At 36.9% G+C, this 24,913-nt stretch overlaps 1 protein-coding gene across 2 annotated transcripts; it reads left to right on the forward strand.

Moving 5' to 3' along the window:
* On the forward strand, positions 1-23,283 carry inpp5ka (inositol polyphosphate-5-phosphatase Ka). 2 transcript variants are annotated; one of them, XM_059330568.1, is made up of 14 exons: positions 1-80; positions 434-509; positions 6,084-6,188; positions 6,275-6,383; positions 7,217-7,333; positions 8,589-8,764; positions 9,313-9,424; positions 11,449-11,558; positions 11,675-11,701; positions 15,913-16,132; positions 18,644-18,781; positions 19,888-19,971; positions 20,063-20,167; positions 22,731-23,283. In XM_059330568.1, the coding sequence occupies exons 2-14, from the start codon at positions 442-444 to the stop codon at positions 22,824-22,826; spliced, it is 1,467 nt and encodes a 488-aa protein (XP_059186551.1). In that variant the 5' UTR covers positions 1-80; positions 434-441; the 3' UTR covers positions 22,827-23,283. The 2 variants fall into 2 exon arrangements, with proteins under 2 accessions (XP_059186551.1, XP_059186552.1); XM_059330569.1 differs by lacking the exon at positions 11,675-11,701 and having other exon boundaries at positions 2-80.
* Positions 23,284-24,913: the final 1,630 nt, after the last annotated feature.

Genomic DNA, 24,913 nt, shown 5'->3' on the forward strand with positions numbered 1-24,913 from the left:
TCAGACTGTAGCTACTGTAGCTACTGTACGTCTCTTTACAGCAGAGAAACAACGAAAACAAGTACTACCAAAGCCAGCAGGTAGTACCAACCATAAAACACGCTCACTCACACAGTATTTTAGCTCGAGTGTTGAATTAAAGCTCCTTGCTAATGTTAACTGACATCAACAGCGAGGCATGATGCTGTCTTTAGCTAACGTTTGTACAGTTAGCTCGACGTAAATTCACCTGACGTCACTAATTATTGCGTCTGTTCAAGCCAGTGATGAAATATTTATTTATCATTTGTCCGCCCTATTAAGAAGTAGAGGCGGGAGTTAGCTTTGGTTAAACGGAGCTTAGAGTTTACTGATGCATGTGTTTATTTGACTGTTCAGGCTGCAGCTATAACTGCTGCTATACTGTAAGTGACATGTTTAATGTGTTTTCTAGGTGTGGAGATGATGGAGGGGAATGAGGAGCAGTCGGAGCTCAGTCTGGAGGGAAACGACGAGGGAGACAGCTTCAGGTTGGACTCTGCCACCACTGTTCAATCTGCATGTGCCGAAAAATGCATGTCTCCAGGCTACCACACCAACCCTGTTAGCACATTATAAATCATCCACAGTGGAAAAAGTATTCACATCTTTTACTTCAGTAAAAATACTGTGCTGTGAAATTACTCCACTGCAAGTTAAAGTCCTGAATACACAACTTACTAGGGCTGGGCGATATGGACCATAATATACAATATATATCGCAATATTTTTATGGCAAAGTGAGAGCAAATGTTCAGTCAAAGTAAAATATGACTGTCACAAGTAGTTTTATTAAAACCGTTTATTTAAGTAAAATATAAATAGTGTATAACAACAGACAAAAAATACAACAAAACAAACAAAATAACAACAACAAAATAACAACAACAAAAAAATAAAAGCTCCATAAAGTGCACATTTAAATAAAAAATATCTTAAATATAAATAGCCTATGAAATAAAATAAGCCAATTTTTTTCTGAAATAAATATATTTATATGGGAAAAGAATAATGAACATTACAAAATAACTTAATATGACAAACCCTAGTAAGGGCAGCATTTATATAGAAAGAAAGAAAAAAAAAGAACTATATCAATATATGCAATATGGTCTAATTCCATATCGCCCAGCCCTACAACTTACTGAAGTAAAAGTACAAAGGTATCAGCATCAAAATGTATGAAGGGACCCACTCAGATTGTTTTATATATTCCAAAATATATATATTTTTATTATTATTATCATATATTTTATATCGATATAAAACATATATTGATATTTTTTTATATGTGTTATGGAATTAGACCATGTCGGATATATCAGCTATAGTTAAAACATTTGTTCTTTCTTTAAATATTACAAACCGTAGTAAGGGCAGCATTTATATATAGTTATTTTGTAATGTTCGTTATTCTTTTCTCATATAAATATTGTTATTTCAGAAAAAGATTGGCCTATTTTATTTCATAGGCTATTTTTATTTAAGATATAGTTTTATTTATATGCACTTTATGGAGCTTGAGCTATGAGTGATATCTCATATTTGAACATTTGCTCTCGCTTTGCAATAAGAATATCAGGATATATATCGCATATCGATATTCAGCCTAAATATATCGGGATATGACTTTTGGTCCATATCGCCCAGCCCTAACAGTCCTTGATAAATGTTCTTGGCTTCATTCCCGCCTGACGGTCTGTCAGTCTAGTGTGTTGTTTAAGTCAACTTGTGATGCACTTGAATGATGCAGATTTCTGAATGGACCTTGGTCTGAGATATATCTACCAGACAATCATCAGATCCGTTAGGGGATATTCTACATCAGCGGTTCCCAAACTTTTTCAGCCGTGAACCCCCTTCTATGTCCCAACTGGGTTGACGCACCCCCAATCCCCCACACTTTCAAAAAAAACAAAATGCAATAAGAGTTTTTATAGCCATATTAAAGGTGGAGGATGATGACAGGCTCAGGATCAGAGGCAGAAAGCAGATCAGTTGGGAAAATTTTATAATATTTTGAGCTGCGTTGAACAAAAATTGCAGCAAATTTAAATGAGCGTGGAGTGAACACAACCCCCCGTCATTATAACACAGGTTGTAAAAATGATACAAGAACAAGAAGATAACTTCTTCTACGCTTCATTATAAGATCAAAAACAACCAAAAATAGATGCAAAAATGACCAAAGATGACACAAAATTATCAAAATAGACACAAATTGACCAAAAATACATGTAAAAATTACCAAACAACCAAAAAATAGATGCAGAAATGACCAAAATAGATGCAAAAATGAACAATAAATGACACAAAATTGAATAGCCTGTATTAATTGATTAATTAATAACACGTCTTTATTGTGTGTGGGGGAAAAAAATGTAATTGTGTCATTATCAGACCGCCATTACATTTTTCATCTCGCGCACCCCCTAGCAGCAGCTCACGCACCCCCAGGGGTCCACGCACCACACTTTGGGAATCCCTGCTCTACATACAGCTGCTGGGACAAACATTTATGGACTATATACCTATATATATGTACAGTGGTGTAGTGATAGCGGATGAGGGAAGTGTACTACTACCGAGGAGGAAGTGGGTATACTCTCCTTGATATTCTAATGTTTATTTGGCTGATAAGTTGGTTTACTGTAAACTGCCAGAAAAAGAAATGAATGTACCCTCCACTACACCGCTGGACACGTACCATAACTCAGACTTTAACTGTCTGTCTCATTAAGGGTTGAATTTGCTCTAAGACTAAATACAATCCAGTGTTTGCCAGTCTACAAATCTGACTGCTTTCTGACAGGTGGATTAGGTTGCCCAACAATGCATGCCTAATGCGGATTTGAAGAAAAAAAACAAAACAATGTGTTGCTGTCCTGCAGCCTTGTTTTCTGCAAATGAAAAGAGATTTTATGTTGACACATGCAAGTTAGTTTCCCAATGTTTAATAGGCCGAATGTTGTAATTTTATAAGGCGATTATACATAGTTTTTAGTACACAAAGAAGACTTGTAGACAAATTACCCCAAATACCTCAACCCAGCTCTGGAGCGCCCAAATCCTTGAACCAGAACTTTCCTGCTTTCACTCAGCGGTTTGATTCTACAGAAACAACCAAAACTCGGGACTGTTGCTCCTTTGATTCTCTTTGTCAATTTTTTTCCTTTTAGTACACTGGCAACAGTTTTCCGTCCTTAAAGGATTACTTTTTTATTTTACCACTTTACCGACTTTCAAGCCGACTTTGCTTCTTTTAACACTTTGAGCCGCAATGGATGAAATCTGTCGGCTGTTTGGCACCGTGGGGCGCGACCGCTCCGACAGCCTTTCCAGCGATGCTACGCAGTCAACTGGAAGCAAACTGGTTCTGCGCCAGCGGCTCAACCAGCTGATGACATGCGTGGATGACCTGGACCCCAATAACGAGCTGCATGACAAAATTGTTAAGTCTTTGGATAACGCCTTCCTACATTATGCCAAGAGAGCCAACAAGCTGAAAAAAGACAGTTTCAGGTGGAGAACAAATGTCACTTCTTTGACTGTCTTTTGTGTGCTGAAGCTGGAAAAAGAGTTCAAATTTTTGTGTAGGAATAACTTCCTCTATCTCCTTTTAAACAGCTCTGTACTCATTTTCTCTTTAACATGCTTGATGGTTTTTTTCAACAAAAGACACTCTTCATTTCTGCTAATTGAAACCCTCCGGTAGAACTGTGCCCTTTAGATTTATGTCATACAATTTATCACAGCTGAGCACAGAAAGTTCAGCGGTATGTATGTGACGAGTTTGGGTGAAATGATGACTGGTCTCATTATGTTTACAGTAGCAGCCTGACCTGCTTGTGGTTGCAGCACAGTGTTTAAATACTTTAGCAGCTTTATCCCTCAGATGATGTGCTCATCACTGAATGAAGCTCTTTGATTGTAAGAGTACAGTTCTGTTTTTTTATTTTTTTTACATGGATAGAATATGTACAGTTGCAAGAAAAAGTATGCGAACCCTTTGAAATTACCAAGTTTTCTGCATTAATTTGTCATAAAATGTGATCTGATCTGCATCTCGGTCCCTAGTATAGACAACCACAATGTGCTTAACCTAATACCACACAAACAATTAGAATATTTAATGTCTTTTTTGAATATATCTATGAAACATTCATAATGCTGGTAGAAAAAGTAAGTGAACCCTTTGGCTAATGACTCCATTAAGAGCTAATTGGACTCAGGGGTTAGCAAAGTTAGAGTCCTAACAATGAAATGAGATATGAGTGAGGTGTAGAGATACTTAGACCTGTAAAAAACAAACAAACTTGTTGAGATTGCTATTCTCAAGAAGCATCTGCTAATGTGAACGATGCCTCGCAAAAATAGATCTCCGAAGACCGGCGATCAAGAATTGTTGATTAGCATCAGACTGGAAGGGGTTACAAAGTAACCTCAAAGACTTTAGGTATTCACCAGTCCACAGTTAGACAAATGGTCCACAAATGGAGACGATTTAGTGCTAAGGCTAGGCTAGGCTACTCTCCCTAGAAATAGACTCCAAAGGCCCAATGCAGAAAGCTCTTTGAGGTAAAAATGAACTCCAGAGCAAGGTTATAATAGTTTTGGATTTTTCATTAGTTTTAGTTTTAATTTCGTTGTGTTTTGTTTTCAAATTCAGTTAGTTTTAATTCGTTTTTAGAGTGAGTTTGCTAGTTTTAATTAGTTTTTTTTTTTTTTTAATGCTTAGTTTTAGTTTAGTTTTTATTAGTTTTAGTGTCAGTTTTAGTTTTTTTGCAATGGGGTATTTGTTGGGTGCAAGATTCAATAAGGTCACAATAAATGTTCCTTTATTTCCTTTGTCTGATCCATCTCAGCCCCAATAAGTTTATTAAGTCATAAAACCAAATAGATGAAATAGATTTCATATCAACCAAAAAGGTTTACGTATGAAAAAAGTTGACAAAGATGAAAACTAAGGATATTTTCACTATCATTTTAGTTAGTTTTAGTTCATTTTGTAATCACAAAATACAGTTTCAGTTAGTTGTCGTTTTTTTTAAAAACTCTCGTTTTTATTTTTATTTCAGTTAACGAAAATGTTTTTTCAATTCTAGTTTTCGTTATTTCGTTAGTTTTCGTTAACTATAATAACCTTGCTCCAGAGTAACGAGTGAAGACTTGAAGGAGTCATTGGAACTGATTAACATCTCTAGTCATCTCTAGTCTACCAAACACATGAGATTAAACAGGCATGGCGTCCATGGCAGGACACCACGGAGGAGGCCGCTGCTTTACAAAAAAACATCACTGCATGCCTGAAGTTTGCCAAAGAACACCTTGACGCTCCAAAACACTACTAGGAAAATGTTTAGTGGACTGATGGAACTATGGTGGAATTGTTCATGAAGAACACGCAGCACTACGTATGGTGTAAAAAAAAAAGTATGATGGAGGGAGCATCATGACTTACGTACATGGCTGTTTTGCTGCCTAAGGGCCTGGACCACTTACTATCATTGAGGGGAAAATGTATTCCCAATTTTATCAAGGAATTCTACAGGTTATTGTCAGGGTGAAGCTCAGTAGAAGTTGGGTGATGCAGCAGGACAATGACCATAAAACAGTAAATAAAAAAGTAAATCTACTACAGAATGACTTCAAAAAAGAAAATCCACCCTTTGGAGTGTCCCAGTCAGAGCCCGGACCCCAATCCAACAGAGATGCTGTGAAATGATCCTAAAAAAGCTGTTCACACCAGACTTCCTAAAAATATGTCTGAGCTGAAGCAGTTCTGTCAGGAAAAATTATCCACAATTCCTCCTGAACGTTGTGCAGGTCTGACTAGTTATTAAATCAAGTGTTCACTTACTTTTTCCACCATCACTATGACTGTTTAATGGATTTGTTCAATAAAAACATGAAATGTTATAATTGTTTGTGTGGTATTAGGGTTAAATTAATGCAGAAATCTAGGTTATTTCTAAGGGTTCACATACTTTTTCTTGCAACTGTAAAGATTTGCATGCAAGTGCTGCACAAATGACAAAATATGTTTCTGTCTTCGGTGCCTGCAGGCTGCACATGGTGACGTGGAACGTGGCAACAGCTGATCCACCAGAGGATGTGACCGCACTTCTGCATCTGAACTCACCAAAGAGCCCTGACCTCTACGTCATCGGGTAGGTGGTGCAGGGGATGTGAATTCATTGATTGGGTCAATACTTTGTGTGTGCAACTTGGTTTAGTTAAAACCAGTGTGTGATAGTTTGCAGGAGGTGTATTCAGGACCGATGAGGTTTGTGTCGGACACTGTATACGATGACCCATGGAGCCAACTGCTGATGTCCATCTTGGCACCACGGAAATACATTAAGGTACACATATTCTCATAATACCCTCTTACTTAAGGCTACATTTACATGATGACGGTCGGAACAGAAGACGCAAAAGTGGCGTCGCGTCTTCACTTTTTATTCCGCGTTTAGACGAGCGTTTTCAGGAGGAAATCTGCTGCATGCGGTGACGCTAAAGTGTGTGAATGTGATTGGGTATGCATGCCAGACGGCATCACTTAAAGCCATAAGAGCATCTTTGGGCATGTGGAAGTTTTCACACCACGCATTTTCATCAGCTACTCCTTCCACAAAGTTCTCCACCATCACTAGATCTCCCAGGTCTCGTCCAAAGCCGTCTGGCTCGCCTCCGACCAATCTGTGCATCCAAAATGTGATAGAGGTAATTCCAGATCCTTCTCTGTTCACTAATACTATCTGTACATATCCTGTACATTTGGTGGAAAGACTCCTGTAAGTTTATTAGAGCTGCCAGAGCAGCTTGAAGGTCCGACGCATGGAAATAATCCCACATGTTTGTTTATTTCCCTGTACTGGAGCATGTATGTGACGTAAACACGTACGTGACGTGAACAGATCTGAGCAGAGTTTTGTGTCTTGGCAGTGTAGACGACACGCTACGGCGGAGCGGATTACAGTTTTACGCTCTGGAGGGTGGTTTCAGATTTTTGCGTTTTTAAGCCCCAAAAATGCCGTCACCATCTAAACGAAAGGCACTTTCCATAAAATATTTTTGTTGTTTTTACCTGCAAGCATCCTCGTGTAAACGGGGCCTGAGTGTCCGTTTTTTCTAAAGTCTTGATAGCTGTTAGTTAGAGCATGGTCTGTGTTAACATTGTGTGTGTGTGTTTCAGGTGTCATCCATCAGAATGCAGGGTCTGCTGCTGCTCTTCTTCTCCAAACTGGAGCACGTCCCCTTTATCAGAGACATCAAGGCCACATACACACGGACAGGCATTTTCGGTTACTGGGTGAGAGATGACTTGTCAGAATCATGAAGGAGGGTTAAAAAAAAAGGGATCTAAGTCAATGCAGCTGCATTCCTCTTCCTTGTCCAAACCGGCTGCTTTGATTGATTTTTAGAGTGCCCCTGAAGCCGGATAATAAGGCTGTCACTTTTTCCCAAAATCAAGTTCAATTAACCTATTGACGCCTAAAACTTCCTGTAAAACCTCTGGGCGATTTTAAAATAAGCCCTTAAAACCTGAAGTTTTTCTGGGAATTCAACAGAAGTGTCAACGCTTCTACTAAATAATACATTTTTCAGCCTCTGTAGCAGATAGAAATGACATTCAAAAAGTATTTGAGAGCTTATACAAATACTACAAAACGACGTATCCGCTTTCCAGGCTTCAATGGGTTAAATCCAAAGGAAAAGAGAATTTGTTTGGAATAATTAGAAAAAGGCTATTTTTACAATCTGTCTTATGAACAATATATAAGATTACAGACATTATTTATTCATAATGGTGGGTATAGCTCCTAAAGTGAGATTTGTACCCTTGATTGGACCTGTTTAGATATCATTGACCACCATGACATCGTCATTATACCAACTCAGTGGCCCCACCCTATTTCAAAGTTTCCTCTGAAGCCACAAAGGGCTTCATAAAAGTGTTTCCACATATGCAGTAGTACTCCCCAGCACGTCTAACCGCACTTTAGTGTAAAATTGGCATAGTTCCCCTTTCAATAAGGGACAGAATAAAATGTGTCACAACTAGTGCCACTTTTGGGAACTGAAACATACAAGCAGAAGTAAATGTTTGACCTGCACATGAGTTCTTGCACTTGTCAAAGGTTGGTAATTGTGTAGAGCTGCAAAGATTATTCGATTAATCAAACAATAATTGATTATTAAATTAATCGTCAACTATTTTGATAATTGAATAATTGGTTTGAGCAGCTTTTTCAAGACAATAAGTCCATATTCTCTGATTTCAGCTTCTTCAATGTGAGTGTTTCTAGTTTCTTCGTTCCTTTATGACAATAAACTGAATATCTCTTTGGTTTGTGGACAAAACAAGAGATTTGAGGACGTCATCTTGTGGTTTGGGAAACACTGATTGATATTTTTCAACATTTTATTGACCAAACAACTAATGGATTAATCGTTTAAATAATCAACAGATTAATCGATAATGAAAATCGTTGCCGCCCTACTTTTGTTTTAGTTGAAAAAACATTAATTAAGCTCTCACACACCTTACCTGGTTTGTCTTTCAGGGTAACAAAGGTGGCGTGTCTGTCCGTTTGTCTTTCTATGGCCACATGCTCTGCTTTCTCAACTGTCACCTGGCTGCACATATGAAATACGCCACAGAGAGAGTGGACGAGTTTGAGTACATCATGGACACTCAGACCTTTGACTGTAAAAAGGCTCCAAGAATTGTCGACCACAGGTGAGTAGAGTCACAGAATACAAACTGCAGTTCACACATACTGATGTTTTCTTAATACAGTACAGGCCAAAAGTTTGGACACACCTTCTCATTCAATGCGTTTCCTTTATTTTCATGACTATTGACATTGTAAATTCATCAAAACTATTAATGAACACATGTGGAATTATGTACTTAACAAAAAAGTGTGAAATAACTGAAAACATGTCTTATATTCTAGTAAACAAAGGGTGGTTACTTTGAGGAATCTAAAATACAAGACATGTTTTCAGTTATTTCACACTTTTTTGTTAAGTACATAATTCCATATGTGTTCATTCATAGTTTTGATGCCTTCAGTGAGAATCTACAATGTAAATAGTCATGAAAATAAAGAAAAACGCATTGAATGAGAAGGTGTGTGTCCAAACTTTTGGCCTGTATTGTATGACAGATGTTAAAGGAGATCTTTAAACTTCAGTCATGTCACAGTCTCTGCACAAAGTCAGTTTGTTCTCCGTGTTTCTTCTGCTGTCGGTTCTTTCTCCTCTGTCCCTCTCTCGGTGCAGGCTTGTGTTCTGGTTTGGAGATCTCAACTTCAGAATTCAGGACCATGGCATGCACTTTGTGCGCTCCTGTATCAACAATCAAACCTACAACCTGCTGTGGAGCAACGATCAGGTCTGACACATCCAGGATTATTGTCGGGCTGCAGAAACCAAAGAAAAATATGCATGCAATCACTAGATTAATTAAATCCGTTGGAGTGTACTGATAGTGTTGTGTGTCCACCGAAGCATTTTTTATTTATTTTTAAAAATCTTTTGCAATAGGAGCTCCGTATATTAAGCTCAGTATATGCGCTCTCCCGGTGATCCACCGGGGCGTCCCAGCACATAAGCCGTGTTTCCACTAGGGGGAAAAGTGGCCACTGGGAAAGTCTCAGGCCACACCCTCTCAAAAGTCCACTCACTCTGCGTGTTTCGACTACAAGTTAGCCCCCAGAGGGATTTAGAGACTCTGGAGGTGCTTATGGTTTTCTGTGCACAACGTCAGCAGCTGAAAGCAGCATGGCTAATTATGCACAGAGTCTCCACTGATCATAAACATAGTGATTGTGAATTAACGACATCGCTAACTGTGCACAGAGTGTGTGGTGCTTGTTGTAAACAAACAGAGTGAACACCTCCTGCAGCAGCAGCACATACACACTGTACTGCTACAGAGCTAACTGTAGCTAACTGCCGCTAACGGCGGCTCTTCTTAACAAGCCAGACTCCGGCTCGTTAGCGGCTCATTAAGAAGAGTAAGAAGGAGTCGTTGGATTTGTCTCCAGTCGCTTTCTTGAAAAAAAGTTGCTAAGGGGGTCTGAAAAGTTGCTAAATTTAGCAACAAATGTCACTAAGTTGGGAACACTGCTTTGCTGGCTTTTACAAATGGCGTGTGTTGTTGTCGTGTAGAGTACTACGTCACATCCTGCTTAGCGATCTATCCAATCAGTAACCAGGCTGGTTTCAGGGGAGAAAAAAGACCCTGCTCTTTGGACTGCTTGTATTCAAATTAGGGGCGTTTAAGCGAGTGGGACCCGCCTCATTCCGGGTATTGCCTGGTAGTGGAAACAGCCCTCATGTCAGGTGTAAAAAAGACCCTGCTCTTCAACAGGGACTAAAAAAGTTCAGACAAAAGCCGGCTCCGGACTGCTCGTATTCAAATTAGGGGCGTTTCTGCGAGTGAGACCCGCCTCATTCAGGGTATTGTTCAGGGTATTGTTCAGGTATTGTTCAGGTAGGCCCAGTAGTAAAAACAGCCCTATAAGTTGCAACTTACGTCTTTAAATCGTGATGAAATTTGTTACTCCTCTACTCAGCACTTTACTTTTGACTTTTTACACAAGTCCTTTATTAAACCTTTCGGTTTTTAACTTTTTACAACCTTCGTCATTTTGTGCCCCTTCATTGAGAAAGAATGACGTGGAGAAGTGTTGTGTGTTCTCCCTACACATAACAATAAAATATTATTTTGTTCGCTTAGCAATCTATCTAATCAGTAACCAGGCTGTTTTCAGGGGAGAAAAAAGACCCTGCTCTTCTACAGGGACTAAAAAAGTCCTGACAAAAGCCGGCTCCGGGCTGCTCATATTCAAATTAGGGGTATATATATAGATAGATAGATAGATAGACAGACAGACAGACAGACTGACTTTATTTATCCCAAGCTGGGAAATTACAGTGTAGCAGCAGCATTACACACAGAGACAATAACAACACAATTAAATAATTAAATAAAAAGAACAACCTAGGCATACTTCAAGCAATAAAATATAAAAATACAATAAAATGTAATGTAAAAAATAAAAATTAAGTGTCTAAAGAAGGAGTATGTATTAAGGAGTAGTATTCCAGTGCAGAATAAATATGAATCTGCAGTATAAAAATGTTGGTGCTATGAAACAAATAAGGTGCAATGAACAGTTTGCATAAAAAACACATAAAGTGCAAAAATCTTCATATCCAACAGAGCACCTGATCAGAGGTCGTCTCCCATATATCTTTCAGCTGTTTGTAGCATAATTCTCTCTTCTTCATATGAGGGTTCATATGGGTCCCAGCATAACACTTGAATGATCTGTACATGAGTCACAGTATATTTTTAGTGAATGTTCATCACTGTGTTGTCCAGTCATGACATGTGTGTGTTGTCTTCAGTTGACGATGATGAAGAAGAAGGAACAGATGCTCCAGGAGTTTGATGAAGGGCCTCTAGACTTTCAGCCTACGTACAAGTTTGACTTAAACTCCGATACTTATGACAGCAGGTAATTGTTTCATCATAATCAGTCCTAATAAATCATATTAATACTTTTTATTTCCATTATATGTCTCTTATTCATTAATTTGTATGTATTTTATCTACGCCCTTTCAACTTCACAGACTCTACAGGACTTGGTTTGGCTTTAAGTAAGAGTTCAATACTCTTTTGTTTCCACATCTCCCTTAATATATCACGTCATCCCTTTTTTAATTCACCTAACTGCACTTCAGTATGTGCACATATGCTAAAAGTAGTGCCCTTCTAGTTATGCACTGTAGTAACCACTTTTCAATGGCTTAATACTGCAAGTCAAACAAACAAGCAGATGGCACGAACAGTCTTTTGAAGACAAATGTCAGATTGTCTGTGCAAAGAAAAGACTGAAATGCTTGTTTCTTGTACAGGATGTTGTCTAAGCACTTTAACAGCTTGTTGCTGTTAAAGGTACCCTGTGGAGTTTCTGACCACTAGTGTCTCTGTGGAGCAATTTTTTATGAGCCGATCCCTGTTTTTTCAGTACCACCGTTTCATGTATGAGAACACAGGCAACAGGCACATTTCTTTCATGTTATTCTACTGCCAGGTGGTTGAGGTTATGCACCAAAAAATGTAGTGATGCAAAATGCACTTCTAGTTAGTAAACATGGATGTAAACAATGCAGATTTTGAAATATTTAAAACTGACTTTACAAATGTTTTACGAAGAAGAAAATACATTTAGCACATTTGTTAAAGGGGACCTTACCGTATATACAGTACAGGCCAAAAGTTTGGACACACCCATCTCATCCAATGCGTTTTTCTTTATTTTCATGACTATTTACATTGTAGATTCTCACTGAAGGCATCAAAACTATGAATAAACACATATGGAATTATGTACTTAACAAAAAAAGTGTGAAATAACTGAAAACATGTCTTGTATTTTAGATTCCTCAAAGTAACCACCCTTTGCTTACTAGAATATAAGACATGTTTTCAGTTATTTCACACTTTTTTGTTAAGTACATAATTCCACATGTGTTCATTAATAGTTTTGATGAATTTACAATGTAAATAGTCATGAAAATAAAGGGAAAACATTGAATGAGAAGGTGTGTCCAAACTTTTGGCCTGTACTGTATATAATCTGATGTTCATATTAAACACCAAAGTTTTGAATAATGTGGAGAACGTAAGTAAAATAATCCCTGCGAGCAAAGACCTTATTGTCCAACCATTTAAAATGTTTTTTCAACCCTCGGCTAGCTCACATACTCCAAGCTTATGATGGACTTCTATAAATGATCAGTTCCTCCAGGCACGTTCCTGTTTATATTACATACCCTGCTACATGCTAACTTCAGCAGGAGCCAATCAATGCAATTATTCAATTATTGTTGCCAATGTTGTTAATTTTGGAGCACATACACTACTGGTCAAAAGTTTTAGAACACACCAACTTTTCCAGAATTTAATTGAAAATTATGCAGTTTAATGTCTCAGTGTGTTTTGAAAGTAAAAAAAGATTCAAAATCACATTTTATGTTGGACTAAAGGACTAAAAAAGACACAAAATGACCAAAAAAAGACACAAAATGACAAAAAAAGACACCAATAGACACAAAATGACTAAAAAAAGGCACAAAATGACCAAAAAAAGACACAAAATGACTTACAAAGACATGTAGAGAATTCAAAAATGGACAAAACAGCCCAAGACTCCATAGAGTTAAGTTGTTAAACCACTTCTTGTTCCCTGAAAAAGGCCTACTTGTATAATTCTGAAATGTACATTATTTTTCAGTTTTGGTTAAGCTTACCTTTTTTTATTTACCTCTGGCAGTTCACCACTTACCTTTGTACCCTTTCAAGCTGTTCATTTGACTTGAACTGCTTGAATTTCAATAAAAAACTGGAAAAATTGGGGTGTTCTAAAACTTTTGACCGGTAGTGTACCTGCCGGAACATGTTAGATTGTGTAGTTTTTGTTTTTAGAAGCTTTTATGGGTTTTTTTGTGCTGTAATACTATGTTACAGTCCTTCCTCTGGCTGTAAGAACAGCTTTAACATTAAAGCATGTAAACATGTTCTAGTAGAAACCCAAAGCACAAGTCGGAACCTTAAAAAAATTAGAAAAATATGTCCCCTTTAAATATCCAGGATGTGTTTTTTTAATACGAAACAGTAAATGTATATACAACATTGTACAACAGGTTTTCAAACAAAAACTTCACAGGGTACTTTTAAATGGCAGAATATCAGAATCATATTAACCCGCATTTAACCTCCAGTGTGTGATACCATCCTTCTGCTTGTATAAAATCTCCTCTGGGTCCCAGAACAGCTGCTCCATGCATGGCCAGAAATAGATGATTTGTTAATACAGGAGCTATGAAGATGGATCATTTAATATGTGTGTGTTGGATTCTTATTGGATCACCCGAACATGGTACTGCCTATAATGGAGGTGACTGTCAGCTAATGTGTGGTCTGTAGAATTTTAATTGTCACATTAACGATAGCAAAGATCAAAGCATAAGCTCTGCCCACCTGAGGTGGAACCACTGCTTTAGTGATAAACATGTCAAATACGCTGGATTAGGGATTTGTAAAGTTCTACAGATCATTAAAATTCAACTTCAGAAATAGCATCTCAACAAGCAGAATATTTCTTTGATTGTTTGGAAAAAAAACAAAAAATTGAACTGCTCCCAGAAACCACACCTTCCATTAGAGGTTTAAATCACGGGTTTCATTGCAGTACGATATTAGATTGATTCATTGAACCAATATCACAAAGTCTGACACAAAGTACGACTTTGATTCTGTTTGATTCAGGGGCCAGTGATCGATAGGAGACGATATCATGTGTCAATTTAACACAACATGTTACATTTATATCACAAAAAACAACTAAAACATTATTTTACCATTTTATATCTGAGCTCTTCCAGATCTTTAAATAATCAATTCTATTTTAATAACTGTTCACTATAAAGTATTGCATTTAATTTGCATTTAAGTGCAAATGTTTTTTTAATGGGTTAACTTAAAGAGCCTGTGATGATCTTTTATTTATGAACATAGATCAGGGATGGGCAACTTAAATGCTGCAGGGGGCCACAATTTTTCATGGACACTACCACAGGGCCACATATAGGAGCGTGCACTTAACCAGATATGATGAAACTGCAATTTTAAATATGTTTACAGTGCAGTAACTTAATATATTTCATGCTCAAATGCATGTATAACAGTATAAATAGGAATACAAAAGGTTTGAAGCAAATAAAAAAATAACCACTTACTGTGATTTCTTTTTTTTTTCAGTGCAAGAACAGCAGACCAACATTAATTGCAAGACGTAAATTTGTGCATTTTTACACTGCACTTTTAAGATTTCATGCTCAAATGCATGTAGTTGTACTGAGGGCCACTTCAAGTGAGGGTGCGGGCCGTATGCGGACCCCGGGCCTCCAGTTGCCCATCCCTGACATAGAGCATTCCCAAGATAGCTTCTATCTGGTGCTCAGTTTACTTCTCGATGCAAAACAAGAAGATTTTCAAAATAAAAGCGTATATTAAAGACGGCGATATGCAGCGATGCAGTTGGATCATTCACTGATATGGATCTGTCGCTACCAAGGTTATAATAGTTTTGGATTTTTCATTAGTTTTAGTTTTAATTTCGTTGTCAATTTTTGTTTTCAAATTCAGTTAGTTTTAGTTCGTTTTTAGAGTGAGTTTGCTAGTTTTGATTAGTTTTATTTTTTGGAAAATGCTTAGTTTTAGTTTAGTTTTTATTAGTTTTAGTGTTAGTTTTAGTTTTTTGTAATGGGGTATTTTTTGGGTGCCAGATTCAATAAGGTCACAATAAATGTTTCCTTTATTTCCTTTGTCTGATCCATCTCAGCCCCAATAAGTTTATTAAGTCATAAAACCAGATAGATGAAATAGATTTCATATCAACCAAAAAGGTTTACGTATGAAAAAAGTTGTCAAAGACGAAAACTAAGGACATTTTCACTATAATTTTAGTTAGTTTTAGTTAGTTTTGTAACCACACAATACAGTTTCAGTTAGTTATTGTTTTTAAAAAAACTCCCGTTTTTATTTTTATTTCAGTTAACGAAAATGTTTTTTCCATTCTAGTTTTCGTTATTTCGTTAGTTTTCGTTAACTATTATAACCTTGGTCGTTACACTCCTACCTACCATGCTGACTGAATATGTTACTTTCGCATCGATCACCCTGTCATGTACCTCACACACTCGATTCTTGCTATAAAGAGTTGACTGTCTCCTCACTAAAGCCCGCCTTTCTCCTGTCTGTCTGTCTGTCTGTCTGTCTGTCTGTCTGTCATCAACACGTGCAGCGGTAAGAAGCGTAAACCTGCCTGGACTGACAGGATCCTGTGGCGGCTCCGACCCAAAGCCCCGCCCCCCGACGAGCTAGATGGAGCGGATGTGAAGAAGGTCGGGCATGTGGAGGAGGATGAGGAGTACCCGTTGAAGATCAGGCAGGACCTGTACACCAGCAACATGGAGTACAGCATCAGTGACCACAAGCCTGTCATCAGCATCTTCACACTGGAGGTGAGAAACTGGAACAGTGACACAGAGACACACAGCCAGTCACTGGACATTCAATTCAATTCAATTCAACTTTATTTATAGAGCGCATTTCATGCACAAGGCAGACTCAATGTGCTTCACAATGTATACACATAATTACAGTTAAAAAAACAACAACAACAACAATAAAAAACCAGAAAAAACAAACAAAAATCGATTACAAATTAATTGAAGAGTGCAGGTAGACAAGCTATTCCATATTCACCACATATACACTTACATACTCACACATGTGCACCCACTCCCACAACCACACATGCACACAATTCAACCAAATGCTGTAGAGAAAAGATAGGTTTTTAATCTGTTTTTAAAAATGGCTACTGATGTGGCAAGGCAGGGTGTTCCACTTTCGCGGGGACATGTCTCTCTCTCAGTGATGGTGAAGCAGTTAGGAGTTGAATTCTTGTTTTAGAACAAATCCAATGAAAAGACGAAAACCAACAATGAAATGATCCTTCTGTCAAGTACCCAAGTGTGTGTGTGTGTGTGTGTTCTTGTACTTCCTACATAGTGAGGACCGGAACACGTTTTTAACCAACAAAGTGAGGACATTTTGGCGGGTCCTCACTTCTTTAAAGGCTTTTTTGAGATTTGAGACTTTGTTTTAGGGTTAAGGTTACAAACAATGATAATTAACTGAAACTGTATTGTGTGGTTAAAAAACGTACTAAAGCTAAGTAAAAAATGTCTTTCGTTTTCGTATTTGTCAACTTTTTTCATACACAATGAAGATGGATAAGACAAAGGAAATAAAGGCAAAATTTACTGTGACCTCTTTTAATCTCCCACCCAACAAATACCCCATTACAAAAAACTAAAACTAATAAAAACTAAACTAAAACTAAAGCATTTAAAAAAATAAATACTGTGTGTGTGTGTGTGTGTGTGTGTGCAGGTAGAGGAGATGAGTGGTGACAGGCATTAGATTTCATATTGCGTCTGTTTAAAGACTTGTGTCAGTCCAATTACCTTGATTATTATCAGAGTCTGGAGATAAGTGTCTCTGGCTGTTGTCAGGGCTCATGCTGCTTATATCCACCCATTTGTTCCTCAAGAGAAACCCACTGTTTGCTGAAGTCTGCTGCTTTACTTTGTCAAGGTTTAAGTCAAAGTTTTTTCAGGTCAAAACACATTGATTAAAATCCAGCCAGAGAACTATTGAGCCAATCACAGCAGGACCTCTGACCATCTTAGATCTTAGAATCTTGGAGTTGGAAAACACACCTTTATTGTCAGAGAAGACCAAATCAACAACTTTGACACCACAGAGAAACCTTTTTTTTCATTCAAACATGCAATTTCCAAGGGTTTTAATAGTCCAGTTGCAGTATGTCTTACTGCAAAATGTCACTTGAAATCGTCAACAACATGGATCTAATCCAAGGACACTGATTTAATGGATTAAGAGCACCATAATACACTCACCGGCCACTTTTTTTAGCTAGCGAGGTGTACCTAATAAAGTGGCCGGCGAGTGTACATAGAGTGCACCAGTTTTCAGTGTTAGTCTCATTCTCTCTACAACACATTATATGATCACATAAAAATCCACCAACTGAACATACAAAAAGTAAAATTTCTAATAAACCTTCAGTTCCTTTTATTTCCTTTATAAACTTAACAAACAAACAAACACTCTGTGTGTGTGTGTGTGTGTGTGCGTGTGTGCATGTGTGTGTGTGTGTGTGTAGAGAGGTATCTTCGATATATCTTCTTCCTCTGTGCCATAGAGCTCTTCTATTGTCGATTCACAAACTCTGACAAAAACAGCCTATTTTTGAGAAGCCTGTGTTCAGATTTTTAGTGCACAACTGTTAAAGGGAGGCTCTAAAATGTCTGTAAAAAAGTTTATACTTGCAATCTGTTTTTCAAGATTTATCTTTGGTTTGAAGAAGTGGACATGGAGCTGAGGCCTCTTAAAAAGTCAGAAATCAGACTAATGCGTTTCTGTCTTTTTTCGTGCCATCACACTGTACAATAACAAATAGTCTGGTTCATTACATACCGTCGTTATGCACTTTATGTGTTTTTTATGCACACTGTTCATTGCACCTTATTTGTTTCATAGCACCAACATTTTTATACTGTATATTCATATTTATTCTGCACTGGAATTCTACTCCTTAATACATACTCCTTCTTTAGACACTTTATTTTTATTTTTATTTTTACATTACATTTTATTGTATTTTATTGTATTTTTATATTTTATTGCTTGTAGGTAAGTATGCCTAGGTTGTCCTTTTTATTTAATTGTGTTGTTATTGTCTCTGTGTGTAATGCTGCTGCTACACTGTAATTTCCCAGCTTGGGATAAATAAAGTCTGTCTATCTATTTGTTGGCAGTACCAGTACTGTAGATTTTGACCAGCCTTATTATTTAAAAGGGGTTAATTCTGATATCTACAAAAAGATGACACTGTGTAACATTGAGATGATTTAACTGGTGAAATGTGTCCATGTGTCCAGCTGAGGAAGATGTACGAGACTCCTCTGGTGCGTCTGCAGCCAGAGGGCGACTGGAGCGCAGACATTGATGCCATGGTGCTCTACAGCCCTCTGCAGCCCTTCCCCTCCAGCACATGGGACTGGATCGGACTTTATAAGGTTTGCTGACCAACCACCATTTACCACTGGCAATATAATGTGACATTTCTGTGTGAGAGTCTTAAATACACTACTGGTCAAAAGTTTTAGAACACACCAACTTTTCCAGAATTTAATTGAAAATTATGCAGTTTAATGTCTCAGTGTACTCTGAAATTAATGCACATTTGCAACATTTAAAATTCTTTATTGAGCATGATAGTGTTTTGAAAGTAAAAAAAAAGATTCAAAATCACATTTTATGTTGGACTAAAGGACTAAAAAAAAGACACAAAATGACAAAAAAAAGACACAAAATTACAAAAAAAGACACCAAAGGACACAAAATGACTAAAATAAGACACAAAATGACTAAAATAAGACACAAAATGACCAAAAAAAGACACAAAATGACTAAAAAAAGACACAAAATGACTAAAAAAAGACACAAAATGACCAAAAAAAGACACAAAATGACACAAAATGACCAAAAAAAGACACAAAATGACTTACAAAGACATGAAAAGAATTAAAAAATGGACAATATAGCCCAAGACTCCATAGAGTTCAGTTGTTAACCCATTTCTTGTTCCCTGAAAAAGGCCTACTTGTATAATTCTGAAATGTACATTATCTTCCAGTTTTGGTTAAGCTTACCTTTTTTTATTTACCTCTGGCAGTTCACCACTTACCTTTGTACCCTTTCAAGCTGTTCATTTGACTTGAACTGCTTGAATTTCAATAAAAAAATGGAAAAATTGGGGTGTTCTAAAACTTTTGACCGGTAGTGTATGTGTATTAGTATTAATCTCTGACACCACCTGCTCACCTGCTGCCCGCTGGAAGGAAATACAGGAACATAAAAAGCAGAACGAACAGACTGAAAAACAGCTCATGAGTCATTAATTTGTCTTCTGCTATTACACTCACAGAGCATGTGCAATACCTAATTTCCAATATGGAATATCATTCAATATGTGCATTAACTTACTGACTTATGCCCCTTATTTGATTGATTTATTGACCATATATGAGCCATACTTCTGTTTTATTTTAGTTTTATTCTCGTGTTTTGTTTGTGTCTGTTCAATGACTATAAAGTCTATCTTAACTTATCTTAATGTCAGGTGGGATTCACCAGTGTGATGGACTACATCACCTACACGTGGGTCAAAGACGATGAAGTGGCCTTTAATGAAGAAATCATACAGGTGGTAATTCTTGCACCAACAAGCCTATTAAAAACCCACTTATGCTGTTATATAAAGTAAATGTATAAATAAAAAGTGTTTGTTCCTGTAGGTATATGTCAGTAAAGAGGAGATTCCAGTGCGGGGAGGCGAGTGTGTGCTGTGCTACTACAGCAGCGCTCTGCAGAGCATCATTGGAATCAGTGAACCATTCAAGGTGAGTATTTACTGTTACTGAGTGTTTCCTCCATGATTGTAAAGACATGGCAGCAGTAGCGGTTCTAGACCAGTTTTACTGTGGGGGCCAAGGAGGGGCCAGTGTTTAATCAGAGGGGCACATTAGCACATTAACAAATGGCGAAGATGATATTTAAGCATTCAATCATCTTTGAATGTCTTGAAAAAGACATGAAAATGACGAAAAAAGACACAAAATGAGAAGACAAAATAACAAAAAAAACCCACAGAAGACATAAAAATTACGAAAAAAGACACAAAATGACGAAAAAAGACACAAAATAACTAAAACAGACACAAAAAGACACATAAATGACACCAATGACAAAAAATACATAAAAAAAGACACAAAAAGACACAAATGACCAAAAAAGACACAAAATGACTTACAAAGACACGTAAAGACATGAAAAGGATTAAAAAATGGACAAAATAGGCCTATGAGACTCCATAGCCCCTGTAGGCCCCTGTCTAGAACCGCCACTGCATGGCAGTTATTTCCATTTTAGTCTATATTTCTTCCTTTTTTAATGCCAAAGATTAAGGCAAATATCCCCATTCCAGTGTATCCCCTATATTAATTCTGCAGCTGGGCACCACCATCTGTGTGTCTGTGGTTAATTCACATGTCTGCAGAAACCAGTGTCTGTTATTTAAACTGCTGAAGTCAGTTGAACAGGTGAGTACCGCCACATTGCCCTAATACGCTAATAGACGAGGATTCTGCAGGAATTCTGGTTATTTCCTTTACCACCACTTGATATAATATAATATAATATATATACAGTACAGGCCAAAAGTTTGGACACACCTTCTCATTCAATGCGTTTCCTTTATTTTCATGACTATTTACATTGTAGATTCATCAAAACTATTAATGAACACATGTGGAATTATGTACTTAACAAAAAAGTGTGAAATAACTGAAAACATGTCTTATATTCTAGTAAGCAAAGGGTGGTTACTTTGAGGAATCTAAAATACAAGACATCTTTTCAGTCATTTCACACTTTTTTTGTTAAGTACATAATTCCATATGTGTTCATTCATAGTTTTGATGAATCTACAATGTAAATAGTCATGAAAATAAAGAAAAACGCATTGAATGAGAAGGTGTGTGTCCAAACTTTTGGCCTGTACTGTATATATATATTTTTTGTATTGTGCAGTAATACAATACAGTGATATGGACAGACAGACAGACAGACAGACAGACAGACAGACAGACAGACAAATAGTGCAATAATACAGTACAGTGACATGGACAGACAGACAAACACACCCTATGTGTGTGTGTGTGTGTGTGTGCGTGCGTGTTTCAGTTATAGATCTGGCAGTTAAGTATTAATATATGATAATAAATATTATGTATCATTATTAGGCAGAGAAAGCAGTACTACTAAAATGTAAATAGAACAATATATATATAAATAATTTAAAAAAATATATAATTTTTTTTTGTCTTATTTTTCTCCTCTCTCCTGTAATTATCATTATTAGTATTATTATTACTCATGCATGCTCTTTTTTATTATTATTAATATAATATGATAATTAGCTAATATCCAATATTGTTGTGAAGCATGCAGGTAACACTTTACATGAGGTCAAGTCTACTGGATACACCAATGTGGTGACTGATTTTGTGTTTTTAGTTCAGCTGTATCAGAGAATATTCAGTTAAAACACATTTTTATGGGAAGCATAGGTCCGGACTCAAAATTGCTTCTAAATGCCAAACCAGTCATATGGTAGGCAATTTAGCCTTTTTGTGCTCTGATTTTATTGTAATTTTGTATGAAAAAAAACTCCTGGCATTTTCCACTGTTTTGTAAAAAGGAAAAATTGTGAGTAACAGGCGAACCAGCTTTTAAAGTGACATTTCTTCTTTTAAAATAAGTGTTGTGTGATGGATCTGATTTACACTGATGTCAGGAGTCCATATGAACCGTGTGGATTTAAAATGTAACTAATACAGGGTTGCCGCGGGTTTTTAAAAGGTAGTAAATGAAATTAGGCAAAAATAAGGCCATTAAATGTATTAAAAAGTAATAAACGTCATCTGAGAACGTGTTAGACCCCCCTTCAAAATAAAAGCAATCACGTAGCTCTCAAAATTAGATCCCATGGATGTGTTAGCAGAGTCCACCACAGAATTTAAGAAGACTGTCAAAATGTTAAAACAAAAAACCCACTTTTACCTGCATAGTTACTGCAGTTAGACCTTGTAGGGCAGTGTAGTTGCAGATCAATGTCGTGTTGGTATTAAACAATTTTGTGAAGGTATTAAAAAAGGTATTAAAATGTATTAAATTCAACTTAAATATTTCTGTATACACCATGTAATAAATATTTGGAAAATTAATTCATAATGTGAAATATTTAAAGTATCACTTAAGTGCTTCATCAGTGTCCTCTCCTGCACGGAGAGGAAACACTGTGCTGTTTACAAGTATTCATTATTGTATTACTTTTCCTTCTGTACTGATTTAATTTGCCTAAAAAGTTCCTGTAGGTAAACAGCAGTCTGCCCTCTCTCTTAGGTCCATGAGTCCAAGGTAGCCAGCGAGGAGGGCCTGGAGCCTGACAAGATCAACGGACTGGACAAATCCATAGAGGGTGAAGACTTTTGGGACTGATCTATCAGTGTGCTGTGATTTATTTGGGTCTGAAAAACAATATGGCTTTTAATTACTGTGTTTTCTAACAGCAGGTTTCTGCTGGTACACTGACCTCTCTAATACTGCCGGTGTTGCTATTAACCCATTGAGGCCTGAAACGCCTGTAAAACCTCTGGGCGATTTTAAAATCCTAACCCTAAAATAAGCCCCTAAAACCTGAAGTTTTTCTGGAAATTCAACAGAAGTGTCAACGCTTCTACTAAATAATAGATTTTTCAGCCTCTGTAGCAGATAGAAATGAAATTCTTAAAGTATTTGAGAGCTTATACAAATACTACAAAACGACGTATCCGCTGTCAAGGCTTCAATGGGTTAATTACTTACTCCTCTGTGGTCAGTACACTTTAAAAAAAAAAAAAAACTGTCACATTTTCTCTGCTTATTTTGACCAGAAACAAAGGTTTTACTTAAATCAGGTGAGAAGAAAATACAAACCCTTCATCAATTGACTGAAGAGGCAACTAGAGGCAACTAGAATGAAAATTTAAATTTAAATTTGTTTTTACACTGAACAAAACATGCCAGCTCTGTCCTGGCACACTGACACACCTGATATATGTACGAGAAAGCATTTTTTAATACAAGTGCTTTGATTGAATGTTATTTGTTAGGTCAATGGTGGATTGCAGGTAACAGGCTGGACGTATTAGTCTAGACAGAATTGTCCAAAAAGTGAAAGTGAGGAGCATTTATGGGTACAAGTCAGGAACCAGCCTACTTTACTTATTTCAAGGCTGCTGAATCAAAAAAAAAATGGTTCCCAAGCGAAATTTTGAGTTTTTGACCTTCTCATTTGCTTATCCAAATGGCGGCCAAATTGCCCATCTTGCTCAGTCATTGGACCATTTCCCCCAAGTTTTTTTGTAAGTAGGCAATCAAAGATCAGGAAATTAAGTTTCTGGATCTATAGTCTAGGGTCAGAGCAAGGATATAGTGGAGGCTCAGTGTCTTTTTTATGTATATATATATATATATATATATATATATATATATATGCAAAATACCAACTTTTAAGGTGAAATTAAGCATTATTTGTGTCATTTTTTAAGGCCAACATAAATATTCAATCAATATCACTTTTAAATGTTCCAGTTGGTATTTTGCATACATGTACCAACTGGAACATATATATATATATAAAAAGGCACTGAGCCTCCACTATATCCTTGCTCTGACCCTAGACTATAGATCTAGAAACTTAAGTTCCTCATCTTGATTGCGTACTTACAAAAAAACTAAGGGGGAAATGGTCCAATGACTGAGCAAGATGGGCGATTTGGTGGCCATTTGATACAAATTAGAAGGTCAAAAACTCAAAATTTCGTTTGGGAACCATTATTTTTGGACTCAGCACCCTTGAAATATGTAAAGTAGGCCGGTTTCTGACTTGTACCCATAAATGCTCCTCACTTCTTATAGAAGGCCTTTTTTCTGAAATCCGTCTAGACTTTATTGTTCTAACAGAAGGTGAGGTATGTTGTAGGATCTGTACAGGACTGCTTCTTAGTGTGATCAGTCCACTGTGTCGGCTCATGAAAGGAAGCTCTCTTTTCAAGCCCTCGTTAACAGATCCAGATATTTATGTAAACTCCACGTTTTAATGCTGAACCTCCTGCTCTCACAGCTGCTTTAGTGAGGCTGAAAGAAAAGCTGCAACACTGATTTATTTAAGGTTTATTCTTTGGAAGGGTGATAACTCCACAGCTAAACTTCACCTGACTGCTGCAATTATAGACAAAAAAAAGGGAATTGCTTGATTAAAAAAAAAAGCGCATAGGTCAATTTTTATTTTCACAATTTGTTCTTCATTTTGCAGCAAAATTAGCAAATCAGTGTCACTGCTTGCTTAGCAAATATAAAGAGATTGGTGTCCTTAAAGTTTCTGTTGATATATATGACATTTGCAAAGGTAATAAGATGCTGGAAGAGGAGCTTACAAAGGAACTGCCTTTATTTATAGTTCATATTTAGCTATATTTTCCATATTTTTATTCCAGTCTGACTTAAAGCTTTAAAATAAAGTGATTCTTCAAGAGATAATCAGA

This window comes from Centropristis striata, chromosome 4 (genome assembly GCF_030273125.1).
Source record: "Centropristis striata isolate RG_2023a ecotype Rhode Island chromosome 4, C.striata_1.0, whole genome shotgun sequence".
Taxonomy (NCBI): Eukaryota; Metazoa; Chordata; class Actinopteri; order Perciformes; family Serranidae; genus Centropristis; species Centropristis striata.

Coding starts and splice junctions, on each gene's coding strand:
- inpp5ka (XM_059330568.1), top strand. CDS start 442: ATGATGGAGGGGAATGAGGAGCAGTCGGAGCTCAGTCTGGAGGGAAAC. Junction 8,765..9,312: donor CCAAGAATTGTCGACCACAG/GTGAGTAGAGTC, acceptor CTCTCGGTGCAG/GCTTGTGTTCTGGTTTGGAG. Junction 20,168..22,730: donor GAATCAGTGAACCATTCAAG/GTGAGTATTTAC, acceptor CCTCTCTCTTAG/GTCCATGAGTCCAAGGTAGC.